Source organism: Bacillus rossius, chromosome 14 (genome assembly GCF_032445375.1).
Source record: "Bacillus rossius redtenbacheri isolate Brsri chromosome 14, Brsri_v3, whole genome shotgun sequence".
NCBI lineage: Eukaryota > Metazoa > Arthropoda > Insecta > Phasmatodea > Bacillidae > Bacillus > Bacillus rossius.
Genome location: NC_086341.1, coordinates 17,998,801 through 18,014,735, shown reverse-complemented (window position 1 = coordinate 18,014,735; position 15,935 = coordinate 17,998,801). Strand labels below are relative to the sequence as shown.

At 37.1% G+C, this 15,935-nt stretch overlaps 1 protein-coding gene across 2 annotated transcripts in view; it reads left to right on the top strand.

Moving 5' to 3' along the window:
* Positions 1-15,935, top strand: part of LOC134538689 (RB1-inducible coiled-coil protein 1) — a 104,774-nt gene that overhangs the window by 66,657 nt on the left and 22,182 nt on the right. For both annotated transcript variants that reach the window (XM_063380118.1, XM_063380119.1), the window contains exons 15-18: positions 1,161-1,289; positions 3,856-4,001; positions 11,206-11,379; positions 13,212-13,299. In XM_063380118.1, the coding sequence (XP_063236188.1) occupies positions 1,161-1,289; positions 3,856-4,001; positions 11,206-11,379; positions 13,212-13,299 (537 nt within the window). The remainder of the gene's footprint in view (positions 1-1,160; positions 1,290-3,855; positions 4,002-11,205; positions 11,380-13,211; positions 13,300-15,935) is intronic.

Below are 15,935 nucleotides of genomic sequence, written 5' to 3'. Positions count from 1 at the left end.
TGACACACGCATTTGTTTTTGGATTTTGATTTGGTAACATTGTTGGCTTGATTCTAGAACTGGCCCGAATTCTCTATTGCGACCATTCCGTTTATAAGTCCGTTTTTCCAGAAACCGTGAGTGGTCGCATCAGCGGGATTCTACTGTATTTTATCCTGGAATATTTCGGGAGTTATCTTATGAAAAACTCAGGAAATTATCTTATTCTAGAAAAAAAAATAAGGATGTTAATTTATTCTGGTAATGGCATTAGTTATTCAGGGAAAGTCAGTGATGATTCACCTGCACTAAAGAGATGTTTGAATAAGTTACCCGAAATGTGAGCGAGCAATCACTCGTAAAATTAGTTGATTTGTTTGGGTAAAATGTGCTGATGGTGTATAAGCATCTTGGATTATGCCCTTTTGTTGCATGCCATGAGCATCGTAGGAATTTTTTTCTTGTATATTAAAAAAAAAGGGTGTTCAGAAAAAAAAATTATTTTTTTACTAGTATATTACTCTGCAGCTCGACCGGGAAGCGAATCCGGAATTTTGGCTTATCAGCCAATGGCTCTTAAGCACTGAGCCAACATGTCAGACATGATAGTTGCTGGGGAAGACAAGTGAAACAACTAATAAATACTGTATTTAATCGCATAATGTCCGCCATCGCATAGTGTCCGCACATTTCTTTTTAAATACTTGAAATGGAATTTTTTAAAATCCGCATAAAGTCCGCACCAGATAAAGCAACCTTGGCCACCCCTGAAAGGCCCCGTGCCGTTAGTGGCCATCTCAATGAAAAATTAAAAAAATATCTTTTCACGCAAAGAGTTTGTTTTGTGTAGGCTGGCTGCGGCTTCTGAACGTAAGAGCGCACACGCGAGTGAGAGAAGAAAAAAAAAGAGTGGCATCTAACACTAATCGTGAGCATACGTAAAATCAGGGTACTAGTAAACTATTTATGAGAGAACAATTTTTTTACTCTACACAAAACATGTAAAATTTTAAGGAAAAATTTTTTTTTTCGATCTATACTTCATAATGTCCGCACCCCATTTTTTTTGTCAAAAATGTAGCCAAATTACTGCGGACATTATGCGAGTAAATATGGTACTTGTTTCTAATTAACGTATAGTAAGAAAAAATATTACAAAACTTGTTTTTTTTAATTTCCAGAGGCCCGACATTAGTGCGGAAAGGGAAGCTGCGATAAAACTAGCAGTGGAGCAGGAGCGATCTGCTTGGGAAGCCAGGCTCGAGAATGAAATTAAGGCTATTAAAATGAAGGTGGATGCTGAGAAACAGGTAAGTGTACCATTACCCTCTGCCCCCCCCCCCCCCCCCTTGTAGAAATGAAACATAATTTCTTTGCTTATACTGCAGTACATATTCCTATTTTTTTTTAGTATGTTCATAAAAATATGTTAAGGTATTTTTTTTGTTTAGTTTTTAAAATTTGCAGATATGGTTGTTTGTGTTATAATTAGGCTGGTGCGAATACTAGTTTTCTGATGCAAAGCGATTATCGAATTGAATGTTTTAAAATATTCACGCAAATCGAATTAAATTGTGAATATTGTTGTCAGTCAGCAAGGCTGTATTACACATTTTTTTTTATAAAATACTGAATGAAGCAAAAAAAATTTAATGTTCGTAATGTTTGAATTAAGTGATTAACCAATTGGGCCCCGTATATAACACCATTCATTAAAAATAATAAACTAACCATGCATAATGTTGAGCATTCATAAAAGCAAGCGAGAGTGCCACATTGGATTTTTTTTTAAGTAACCTGTTCTATTTGTGCAAAACATAAACAAAACACAAGGGGCTAAATATTTTCATGAGTGAATCTTATGCTTTCGTGTTTTAAAACTCCGCAACATGTCATACGTGAAGTTTTGCATCAAACGAAAGCTTCATGTAAAAACAATAGCAAAATTTCTGGCGAAGTCAAATTGAATGTTAAACAGAGCTTCGATTGATTTGCTTAGTTGAAGGTTCGCACAGACCAAGTAATAACTTAAGTCGGGGAAAGTTGCAAAAAAGTAACTTAACTGGAGGAGTGGTCACTATATTCACAAAAAAAGTCCTGAAATAAACAATAATTTTGCTGGAAGTCACTAGCAGTTTTTTTTTCTTTTGTCTGGCCTTATGTTTTTTGACGAGACTGTTCAGTTTACAGTCGCACATTGAATATACATAAAAAGGAAAGTTGTAGAGACTCCACGGAGATCAAGTGGAAATCTTCTGAAAGGGTTTCAACTTTCATACGTGAAATTTAACATGTAACTGGGAATAGTACAGTATAACGTAATTTTCACATACCTGGGATTTACAAATTCCCATATTTAACATTTTTTCTGCTAGCACCGTCATTTTCCTTATAGTCCACGCAGACACATGGTTTCCAGAGCTTCAGAAGAAACAGCACAAGTCGAAAGCTGCTCCAGATATCAGATTGGCAGCTATTTATGTAATCATTTAAGAATATGCAGAGGGTGGTTGAGTTCAACTGTTCCTGTATTGAGTTTTTAAACTGTGTGTTTAGAAGAACGAAAATGGCTAAAACACGTGTTTTCCAGAACAATTTTTAGGGCATGAAACTTCCATTACAGATTCTTGCTAACAATTAAGGGGCCCGTCTGGTCGGGGTGTATGTGTGTTAGTGAGGCGGTATGATAATCGCGACGCTCGCTGGTATTTCTATTGTGGTATAGTCGCTGAGGGCAAGGCTCTGAACTGGCGCGTAGTCTTCTCGTCATCACAGGACAACTGTGAAATTTGAGCGGTGGCCGTAACATTACATAGCGGAGAACTGAAGATAAAGGTGTAATGCAAGGCCCTTAAGTGCTCTCAAGAATCTGCACTAGTTGTTTTACGCCTTAAGGTTACTCTGAAAACATGACTTTTTGCCATTTTCACTCTTCTAAAAACACATTTTAAAATCTTAATCCTAAATAAAAAGTACTTTTAAGCCCTCAGCAAATTCTTAAATGTTTTTCGTAAACAGACCCCACTCGCATATCTTGAGTAATTTTGAAATCGCGTGGTTTTTCCTGAAACTCTCCGCACCGTATGTGTGCCTGGGCAGTTGGAACCCTTAGGAATTGGCATTACACCTTTATCTTCATTTCCATGCCATTTAATATTATGGTTAACGCTAAAATCTCAGTTGTCCTGTGCACGACGTGAAGACCTGTGCTAGAAACACCTGCGAGTGTTTCACTTATCTTGCTTCCCGCTGGTGTGAACTTTGAAATCTACCTTGGGCATGTAGGCCAAGTCGAAAGAGGATTTATGGGTAAAAGTTCCGCATCACGTATCCAATTTCATCCCTTAATCATGAAGTCATGTTTCCTTTATACATAATGCTTGCGGTTTTAATTTACTTCATTGAAGTTCCTGGACATAACAAAAACTTGTGATATAACTGTGCTTACCAGGGTGTCCACAGTTAGTACTTTCGTACTAGATCTAGTAAGTTTTTTAGTGGTCAAGTACAGATCTAGTTCTTTTTTCTTTGATATAATATTTTTACAGTAACTCCAATATGTTTTATTATTAAGCGTAGTTATTTTTAAAAACTATGGAATGTATGTGTGTGTTTGGTGTGATATATTTAATGTTAGAGCATTGCAATGTCATAATAACTTCCTGAATTGTTAAAAACCATAACAAATTATAATTTAGTACTTTTTTTTTTTTCAAATCTAGTTACTTTTTTCTCGCCTAAGTTGGCACGAAAAATTTTTTTCCTTGTGGACACCCTGCGCTTCGCTAGCACAAGTGCACCTGTGGTTGGTCGGGGGTCATCGACCACCGTGTCAAGTGTTCTGTCGGGACGGTGAGCCGACGTCGTTGGCCGCAGGTGTGGTTCAACGAGGCGATCGGCCGGGTGGTGGAGGAGAAGGATCGCCAGCTGGACGCGCTGCTGGCTCGCGAGTCCTCCCTCGTCGAGGAGTGCCGGAGGCATCGGGAGGAGATCCAGCGCCTGAACAGGGCCCACAGCTGCCGGTGTGTTTGCACGCTCGCGTTTGTGAAAACTGACTCGCTGCCAGGGAATTGCGATGAAAACCAAGTAACGCCGAAAAGCATGCCAGTACACTGTGCTGGGGATCTTTAAGGTTTCACAAGGTTAAAAAGAATGAACAGAAACAAGGTGTGGTTCCGTCTGAATATAATTACCGTATTTACTCGCATATAGGTAGCGGCAATTTTACCAGATTTGATGGGGAAAAAATGAAGTGCGACCTATATGTGAAGAAAATTTTTGAGGAATTTTTTTTTGCAATATTTTGCTTTAAAATGCGAAAAAGAAGTTTATATAGGTATAGGCAAATTTATTTACAATGTACACATACAGCGAAACCCCTTATTTACGTTACCGTTATTTGCACTATATTCTTCAGGTCCCATTTAGTTCCCATTTAGTTCCCATTTAGTCCAATACAATACTTTCAAGCAAATTACGACTCAAAAATCGAATCCATCCCGCTATTTACGTCACGTAACAACCATAAACAACCAGAAAATACCGTGGGTACTTTAAGAGTAGATAAGATTAGCTAGTAGGCCTAAAAACATCGTGAAAAACGTAACGTTTATAGTCGGCAATGAACATTTTAAATCGCAAAATATACATATTTTATAACATGAAAAGTTGCTTTTATTTCTAAACATGTAATAATTTAAGCCTAGGCGTGTAAAAGTCAGAGTAATTATAGCAGGAGACAATCTTAAATGCACGAGGGAAAAACGTAAACTCACGAATGTATGAACGTGGCTGATTGTTAATTTCTGATACTGTATTTATGTCACAACTTAGCCGAAACACTGGTACGAGACAAACTTCACAAGATAAAATGAGCGGAGTCTTGGTAACTGTTTTATACGTATTTTATAATTTTGGAAGTATTGTACATTTGACGCATATTTTTTAAACTAACAATTTATTTCTGGGGATCGTAAATAATTACTTATTGGTATCAAGACCTCAAGATGGACGTAAACTTGAACATGTCACGGCAGCGAGAAAACTGGTGCGTATACCAATAAACTGGTATTAGAACTGGACAAAACTGGTACACGGGAGGTGGAGCTTATATTTTTTTCCGCTAAACTCGCATCTATTGGCTGGCTGCTGATGCAAGGTTACGAGTCTGGGCGGAGCATTGAGTGAGTTATAATGCGCATGCGCAGCTCGGTGAACAAAGAGAGCCAGCAGGTGTGCCGTAACAGCAGCTGATCGAGTACAATGACCTTTCTCCGCGCACGGCGCACGGCGCGGTAATGAATTACCGGTGCGATCTATATGGGGGGGAATCTTAAATACCAAATTCAAGACCTCAAATTATGGGTGCGACCTATCTGCGATGGCGACCTATATGCGAGTAAATACGGTACTCCATGCTTAGGAAACTTATAACAGTTCTTAAAAGATATTAACATACAATATAAATTACGTACTTAAAGAGCTCTCAGAAATATTCAGAAAGAAAAAAAATATATGGGCCGGCCTTAAATTAGATTTTAAAAAGGCTTCATTAAAAAAAATACATAAATCAATAAAAAAAATACAAATATGTTTAAACTATCCCAGTTTATATTCTTAAAGTCCAAAACAGGTGCTTATATGATTAGTTTCTTGAAACGTCGGAATAATAAAAATTTCCAAAAAATAATTTTAGACTATAATAACAATAAAAAAATGTGCCGAAATGCCTAATATCCGGCACAACACCACATTACACTAAAATTCAAGTTAACACACCATAAAGCACCAAAATCCGGCTGAAGGCACAAAATAGTCAGCATTTTCAATCAAAATTTGTTGTGGAATTTAACATATCTAGCTTTAAAGTTGTACCAAATTGATGTACTAAATAGATTGCACTATTTTTTAACATTTTTGATTGTTTAACTGTTCTAGTAACTAAGTTTTTCATTACAGGAATGGCACATTTTCCAAACACAGCATTGCTTGGAAAATTTATTTTTATTGTTCTGAGTATTTGGAAATATTATTACTAATTGTTATATCATGAAAGAGTATCATTTATTTATCAGTCACAGTAAACTGTTTCGGTGAACTTAAGTATTATGAAACATTTAAGTTTCATATTTGTTTAATAATATGCTATATTTATCTGTTACCAGAGTTAATAAAAATATGAAATATGAAAACAATATGAAATCAATGATGTTATCAATGATAATACCATAAAAATTGTCCCTACTCATCACTGTGTAACAAAAAGTGAAATTTTTTGGAGCTGCACTTGATGAAGGCAAGGGGGAGAGGTAATTGGAATGGAATATGGTATACAAATCTACAATTATAATTAATTAAATCCTCAAATACCATCATACCTTTAAATCTTTAGTTTGATATCTGAGGAAAAAGGATCTAAATTTTTTTTAAGAAAATTAATGTAATTGGTGAGAACTACATTATTTATACTTTCAAAAACTATAAAAAAAAAAGTTTTTATCTACCAACTACAATGCATTCCAGGAAACATTTTAGACAAAAAAAAATATTTTGTTTTGTAAACATGAAATTATCCTTTTTTTTTTTAAATATTAAAAATAAATTTAATGTTTTAAATGTCTCTTCAAAACTTAAAATTTTTGTGTTTTTGCTCATTTATTGTTTTGTTTATTACTATTGTGATGTATATTCAGATTCATCAAACTTTTTTTTTTTTAAAGAATCAAATTTGAGAAAAAGTTTTTTTGACTGATTGCAATGATTAATTTTTAACATACATAGTTTATAAGTTATTCAAGTAGTGATAAAATGAAAGAGTGGAATAAAGTTAGAATGAGTATCTTAAGCTGCTCTTTGCTGACAATGGATGTAGGACTTTAGAGCAAAGCAGGAAATAAATTAAATTAAAAATTCAACACTGATAATCTCTGAAGAATTTTTTTCTTCTTACCTATCATGTTACCATGCCTCAATATATCTTACTTTTTACATGTAATTTTTAAAATGAAATTTCAGAATGTATTGATTCTGGAAACTCAGTTTGTGTGTTTGTGAAACAACCATTTAAAGGGTATAATGTTTCAACACCATAGCTAGTATGTTTCATTTATTGTACATTATGTTATTTTTGACCCTTGGGACCAAGATTCGGATTCAATGGGTATATTCAAGTTACTCTCTGGATTGGAATTAGAGAAAATCTGGATTCGACCCATCAATACATAAAATGGCATGTGCAAGGTTGTGTTTGAATTTTTAAAATTTTGTTATTTAAATTATATTCCAGTTATAGGAAAGTTCAAAAATGTATTTTCATTATTATTTCTTTCAGAAAATTGCGAAACGGATAAGCTACTGTATACTTTACCTGAATATAATGCAGTGATTTTTACCAAACCTTTTAAACTTAAAGTGGGGTTGCATTGGAATCGTAAAATGCCCTGCCTCTTAAGTGTGTCACTTTGCCACTTTAGACCACCTTTTTTTACCGCCTCCTGAATCTCCACTTATTTGAAACTGCCTGTAAACTGCATCACTTAATGCCACTTTAGTCCGGGGCCTTCCTGAACCTCTGCACAGGAGTGACAGTTGAGAGATGCGGGATGGAGAGGGTGCAGATGGAGTGTCACTTGTTTGTTTCTGCTTCTCTTCGCTGTGACTTCCAGGAAAGGCATCCCTTCTGCCTTCTCTTTCACCCTCCCAGAGAACAACCATATACCACCACATCCTCTGCTTTCTGAACAGATGCCACTTTTTAACTACAGTCATTAAATATAATTTTTTTTTCTAACTGCGGCTTGGGCGTTCCAAAAGAGACCATGTAAATCTCACTCTACTGAGGGAAGGGGTACCAGAAAGGGTCTAGTAAATATAAACTTAATTTTCAAGTGCTACGTATTGTAATTGCGATTTCCATCCATAAAGATGTTTTCATAAGAGCACTATCAAAATGTTTGGGGTCGCTTTATATTCAGAGACGCATTATTCTCAAGTACATACAGTACCTATTTTTGAAAAGAAAAAAAAAATATTAAGGGTAATATAAAATTTAGGTCAGGGAAAAGTCAGGGAAATTTTATCGCAGATTTGTTTGGATATCCTGTGATTTTGCCAGATTAAGGGCCGGTCTTACCATCCTCTGGGCAAACTTCCAGGTAGCTACCCTGCGGATAAGCTACCCGGACCCTTTACCCGATGGTCCTGTCTTACCATCCCATTTACACCTCCGTGTAGCTAACTGGAACTTGCCCTGTGGATAGCGAGGATGTGTGTTAGGTTGGTATATTTTTGACAGAGATATTGAAGAAACAATGATTGTGATTGGCCCTCAGATTTTTATTTTATCTTGCTAAACATTAGAGTACCGAAGGCTTAGTGTATTTACATTGTGATGAAAATTCGCCCGGTAATTTGGGAATATAAATAAACACTTGTCAAGGAGCCGACCTCCGTAGCGTAGTCGGATGCACACCGGCTTACGGTGCGAGGGGTTCTGGGTTCGAGTCCCGGGTAAGGCATGGGTGTAAAATTTACATGTTGATATTTGGTTACCTACGAATTGATGATTACCCTGAAACGATTGAACCTTTGGTTGTTTGGCGTAACCGCCTGAGATCAGCAATTAATAATAATAAAAAAAAAACTTGTCAAGGAGAAGAGGTTAAGGTAGTTTTAATTAGAATTTCCTTTCTCGGTAAATATGTAGAGTCGCGGTATGTGCGAAAAAAAATGCTAAAAATCCGAAAATACTTTTATTTTATGCTCTTTCACTTCCTCTTTTCAATAAACCCGGCGGAGATAAGAAATTCCAAATACTTTAGGAGATATCGAATTTTTATTTTCCATCACAATACCGACCATTGTTGCTTGTTTACATTTATGATTTTTTTATTTTCGCGACGTAGGTAGAATGACTACATCATTTTCTACTAATGGCAAAGGAATTGTAGCCGCCTCTAACGTAGGTGAGTTTTTAACGTTTCAAATTTTAATGTTTTATTTGTTGCGCAAGTAATAAGTAAAAAAAAATTACGTGAGTTCCTACCGTTCATCCTTTGTCCCGGTTTGTTAGGTCAGGTCAGCTACATTATAAATACTTTAAAAGTAAACAACCATTAAAATTAATTTATATTATTTTTAATGTCTGCTTAGTTTGAAAGTATTTATAATGTAACTGACCTGACCTAATCGACCATGATGGCATCCTAATATATGCAGGTCTCAATGAAGCAATTCCAAATGTCACTTGTTTAATTATTCTACAAGCTGTTGCTTTACTGACACCTACAAAATCTCCAACGCTGGATAGCATTGTTCCCAGGGCATAAAACCGCAGTGTCAGCAACAGTTTGTTCAGTAGCGAGACTGCATGATTTCTGGGGGAAATAAAAGCAACAAGATGACAAACTGTTGTTTACATGTAGGTTAGGACACTGGGGTAGGAATACAAAAAGGCACTTTGAGAATTCAGAACAGCCAAAATAAAGCACATTCTGAATGTAATTTACAAAATAAAAGCAGGAATATTTTATTGAAGCGATGTTGACAATGTAAACATTATGCACATGTTATCGTCCGATATAACCTATAAACCTATCAGTTTCATTCAATTTTACAGAATATATAGCATAAGCATACATTTGTAATGTAAAAACAAATGCATTTTTATTGGTAAAAGCAATCCCCTGTCTGTTCGCGATCTAATCAGTGGTTCAAGCTCTTCCAAGTGCAGAACTGTATCTTTACTTAGCCTGAATCTCGCTGAAAACTCTTTATCGTTCCATTGGTTCAAATGGTCTGGTCTTTCTCTAAAAATACGTGGACCTCTTGCTAAAGCATTGATTACTTCAATGATCTCTTCATCGTCGTCATTGTCTCCAAAAATCTCACGAACATTATTGACGACATCAACGAACCCTGCTTCGGCCAATTAGATAAACGAGGGAAGAAAATTACAGTCCATGCACCACGTTTTGGCAAATGAACACAATTCAACACATTGCAATAAACGCGCCACGATGTGGCGCACAGATTATATACCTAGTTATCTGCCGGGTAGCGATTTACCCAGAGCTTCAACCTCCCGGTAAAATCGACAATTATTTATCTTCCGGGTACGCCTACTCATAGGTGGTAAGACGCATTTTGTCATTTGCCAAGGAGATAAATTTTACCCGGACCTTGCCAAGGGATGGTAAGACCGGCCCTAAAGATCTTTCACTTTATCTTGTAGTTTAACCTGTGAGTTTTCTTTGTTCCTACTTATCACTAGGTACAAGATCATTTGGTGAATTGGGATGAAACGAAAATTTTAGGAAAAAGCATGCCGGTATACTGTATAACCCGAAATACACCATGAATCACCAAAATGCAACTGAAATAATGAAGTTAATCATAATTTTAAATAAAAATATAATTAAAATCAGTTAAGTGCAATTTTTTTAATATAGTTAATTCAGATAATGTAACATATTTAGCATGAAGTTTTTATAAAAATACATTACTAACTAGATTGGAATTTTTTTTACTTCGGTTGATCTTGGAACTGTTATAAGAAACTTGATTTTACAATACAGCATTGGTAAATTTTTCAAACATACAAACACTTCCCAATTTATTTTTATTGATCCGAGTAGTTATTATAAACTTTTACAGTTAAAAGTGCATCTTTTATCAGTCTTGGTGAAACTGTTTTAGTGAAATGAGTACAATTTAAGTGTCATATTCATTGAACAATAGGCTATCATCACGAAGTAACATAATTAATAAAAAAAAATGAAAACCGTAACACCGAAATCTCCTTGTATAAAAACAAAATTGGCCTATAAATAAAAACCATAAAATCTTGACTTGATGTAAGCTTTCGGACTTACGCCATTGCTAAGCACACGCATGTCTGTAGAAGAAAACTACAAATAAACCAAAAGAAAAAAAAAAAACAAATTAAGCAAAAATTGCTGTTGTCAACAGGTATATATACACCACGTAATATTCCATAACAGGAATACGGTCTACAAAACAAAGAAAAACATAGAAAAATGGACTAAGAGAACGAAAAAAAAAAAAAAACCCACAAATGATGAATTGAACCCCCCCCAAAAAAAACAGCACAACAGTTTTCTCGAAACAGAAACAACCCAAAAGCTTACACCAAGTCATGCACTCCCGTTGCACAGATCTTTCACAGGTAACATAAAACCTTGTCTGTACGTGACCGCATGCTTGCAGGAGCCTGGACTCTGTCCGGAGCGTGACCGCATCGGACCGGGCTCAGCCGGAGGGGGAGGCGGGGGGAGAAGTGGCGGGGAGCGGGCCATCCAGTCTGCCCTGCACCTTGGACGGCAGCGGGGAGAGGAAGACCGGATCCCCGGCGGACATGAACTCGTCGGTGGCAGTCGTGCCGTGAGTGGATTGCCCTGGCATTCCCGTTGAGGAACCTCTTAATGGCCACTAGGCCTGTGTGAAGCTTTGACTAAGCGAGTCGATCAAAGCTCTCTTAAGTACGTGTGTAAATAATTCTCCTGTGTTGGTTTTTAATAAGAATGTTACGAGTAAGTATAAATAGTTTAGTTAAAATATCTCAGCAGTGCATGAAAAGCACTATGAATGGCACCATTGTGCTCAGTCACCCAGCTGTAGCTGGGGAGGGTGAGTGATGTGTCTTGCTGGGCTGGCATTCGGCTGGAAGAGGGGAAATATAAAAATAAACCAGTGATTTTGTGTGTGCCCTTTCTGTGAGATCTTGTGGCCATGTAGCGATGGTGACGATTTTCTTTCGCTCTCTCTCGCTCTCAACCTCTCCCCTTCTATTTCTCCCCTCCCATTTCTCTCCCTCCCCTCTCTTTTTTCCCCTCCCATTTCTATCCCTCCCCTCTCTTTCTCCCCTCCCATTTCTCTCCCTCCCCTCTCTTTCCATCCCCCTCTCTCCCTCCTCCATCTACCTCCCCTTCCAATCCTTCTATTTCTCTCCCATCCCCCTCTCTTTCTCTCCCCTCTCCCTCTTTCTCCCTCTTTCTCCCTCTCCCCTATTTCATATCTCCCTCCCCTCTCCCCCTTTTCTTTCTCCCCCTCTCCTCATCACTATTTCCCCATCTCCCCTTCTCACAATCCCTTTCCCTCTTTCTCCCCTTCTCTCCTCTCTCCCACTCTTTCCCCCCCTCTTCCCTTACCTCTCCACCTCTTTACCTCTCCCTACCTCCCACAATCGAAAATTTACGGTAACTGGCACTATCTCCACTTGTCTATTTCAACAGGTTTTTAAAACTCAACTGTGACACAACATAACTGTATTTTTTTTTTTTTTTTGCATGTTGTTCCTCAGCTTTTAAATGCAACATTCCATGAAAAACCCACAGCCCTCTTCAAAGCCCAGCTTTTTACTTTTTCAGATCCTGCACAAGTTCTGACAGAAATATGGTGCTACTCTTACTTAAGGGCGACTATTACTGGGAAGTATTTTTAAGGCCCAAATTATAGCTCTAACTGACCTATAGCAGGGGCGATTTTTCTGTTGGTAAAATACCTTACAGCTTCGAGGAGAACACTTTTCGCAATTCAATTTTACTTCAAAAATATTTTAAACGTTTGATTTGGTATCAAAAAACTGATATTCGCTCAGGGCTATTGGCTAGTAGGTTAAGTCGAGGTGATGAGCTGGAGCATAACAAGAAGTGCAACTCTCATGAATGGGGTGATCGATGGCTGGGAGGGGTAGGGGGAGTAACGAATAAAGTACAGGGTCAGGCAACCTGAAAACACCTTTTAAAATATTTTTGTCTTCATGTCTTACAGTTACGATCCTCCAGCGTGTACTGTATTTTAGGCGAAATTATGGACATTTTAACTATCAAATTACTTGTTAACACATGACATAAAGACCAGTAGCGGTGCTCGATGTTAAGTTTGCATTTAAGCACACTAGTATAATTGCACACTACCATACTTGGGTTCTATCATACTTTTATACTTATGCACTCTTACACTTGCTCACTCGCTTACTCGCACACATTATTGTACAGTTTTGTGTCGCTATCTTTGAAGTTCCACTTTTGACACGTACCCATTCTTTTTTGTTTATCGTGGCTAGAAAGTGATGAGGGGAGAGAATATTTTTCCAGAGGCACGCAGTGTTGAGAGCTTGAACAACGAGATATGCATGTACGAGTGTGGGACAGAACATTTAATTTTTATGTGTTTATGAGTTGTGCGTTATTTTATTTGTTTGTTTGTTCCAGGGAAGGGAACGCCAGTCGTGACGTGGCGACTAGTCCAGAGCCAGCGCAGCGAAGCTTGCTGTCTGAACAGGCGATGAAGGAGAAGTTGGTGCGTATTAAGTAGAGTTGCATTTTCAGTTAAATTATTTAAGGCTTTTTTGAATTTTTTTTTTTTTGATGTGACAATGTCTAATAAATTGATGAACGCAGGCTGCACGCACGGAAAAGAGTCCCGTAACACACATGGTCCCGTTACACTCATTCTACGCTTGCGCCGCATCAATCTCTCTTCCACTCGATTGGAACAACCATCGATTTTACTTTTTCGAGGCACATTAAACTTGAAACGCTCCCATTCGTTTCCTACTTTTCCTATCATCGTCCTATCCTTAACAGAATAACACAGATTGTAAGAAGTTAAATAGCAAACATGTATAAAAGTTAAAGTTAAAATACTCTCTTCATTAAAGTAATAAACATATTTGAATTAATAAGTGCAAATGAAAGTAAATTTTTCAATTAAATTGTAGATTTCATTTCACTCCTTCTTTGTATCCATACAAAATAACGTAGGGCTGATCGGTTGACCGAATTTTCGGTTCGGTTCGGTCATTTTAGTAAAAACCGAAGCCGAACCGAATTCCCAGAAAAAACCGATGATTCGGTTTTTATTAGGGCATTAAAAACTAACTTCAAGTATCTACCAAATAATGTATTTAACATTCATATTGGATAAGAAACGTACCGCTTGCATAATACATCAAAACACATTTAAGACGCATGCTAAGTTTTTCACTATAAAACGTTTAAATCATCTATTCTCTTAATGTTCGCCATTTTAACCATGGGATAGTAAAGTCTAAGCGTTTCTTACAGTTCACTATTTCCTATGTTTAACGTCGGAAGTTTCTGTCGGAATACTACTATTTTCTCTTAAATATATGGTTTTTTCTTATTTAAAGGATATATCACTTCCGTTACTAAAATAATATTTATTTAATTCTGGTTCGTAGCATTGCTTAGTTCCGTTCGTATTCTGCAGGGCGCTCACGACGCATGGCGTCACTCAGTTCTATTTTCACTTCACAGAATGCGCTATACGTGCGCTAGGATCGATTAGTTGCCTTCCAAGTTCCGTTCCAAATGGCAGTTGGAGAATGAATGTGCATGTCGTCTTATCCTTTAGATGTACAGTAGAATCTCGTTATAGCGAGAACACGGCTATAACGAGGTATTTTTGAGGAATTTACGGCGTGAGAGCTTGAAGCGCGCTTTTGTTATTTGTCTGCTTTATCTCCACCCCTCTCGCTCGCCACTAGACATCTTGCCGTTGACGCCTGTCACATTCTTCAGCCGTGCAGTCGCCACCTAAGTGCGTGGCTTTAAAAATAGAATCCCGTCCTTTCTTTATTTTATCAAACTTCCGTTAGTTATCTGTACCGTGTGTAGACAAAGTTTGATATTGGAACAGAAACAACGTAAAAAAGTATTTTTTACAAATTAGAAATATGTATGTTTTTGTTTTTATAATTGCGTATATTTTCACGTTTTTTTTGTTATCTTAAAAGAGATAATATTAAAAAGCCGCTCTAATGAGATTTAATTGTTTCTTGGTTAACAAAAACTACCTATTAATTGTTTATATTCTATTTATTATTATTTACGCGACGTCATACTGTACGCGTACGCAATACGACTGGATTCGTTGCTGCAACATAACAAATTATGCGGTATCAGAAGTAACGAGTAACGTAACGATAGTAACGAGTACTAATTGTTATAGTAACGAATACATACGGGTACGCATTTTTTCGTTACTTTTACACCTCTAGTAGGAACTACCGTATTTATTTCCGAATCGCTAGGACAGTTTTCTTGTAACTTCTGTTTCGGTCAGTTGTTGGGGTATTTGTCCGGGAAAGGGGTGGTGATGGTTTGAGTTTAATCCCAAATTTATTTTCTAAAAAAGTTTACAGGTTTCTTTAAATGAAAAAGTATAATTTTCCAGCGACTATTTCGTTTGATTCGTACGTGCGTTGCCGCAGCCGCACTCCTGCTATTTTGTAAGGAATTAAATCGTCGCGCTACACTAGCACCACCTGTTAGCAACATCCCGAACCAACATGGCCGCCAGCAGACAGCCCGCGTCGACGATAGATAGCAGGACAATGCTGCGTTGGCCGCGGGCTGAGATGCTATACTTACGTGGCGTGGTAGCAGTGTTGCCAGACGTACCCGAATTCGGGTACGCATACCCGAATTACTGTGTCTGTACCTGGTACCCGAGAAGACTTGCTCGGGTACGCAAATGTACCCGAATTTTAGAAAACGAAAAAATCAATAGTAAAAAATTCTCAACTTTATTATTTTAATAAAATATTTCTGTTTTATAACAGTAACTTTATTAGTTAATATTAGGAAGATAACTCTATAGAGTTAGGTTTGACCCAACATACTTGGAATATATTGGGGATTTACAGGTAAACGAATAGCAAATATGAAATATTTTCGTGTGTAGAACCACTTGCTTGAGTTACTTGTTTTTATGTATTACTACTCCTGCGTTTTTAATTGTGTATGATTTACATGAATGAAATTATTCAATAAGTCTTTTTTTTTTCAATTGAAATTGCCTGGTAAACGTATGTAACGTCCGAGTTATTTGGCTATTTATATTTATGTCACTTAATCGAATGACAAATGCAAATGTTTATGCAGACCTGCAACCACAAACATCAAACCAAC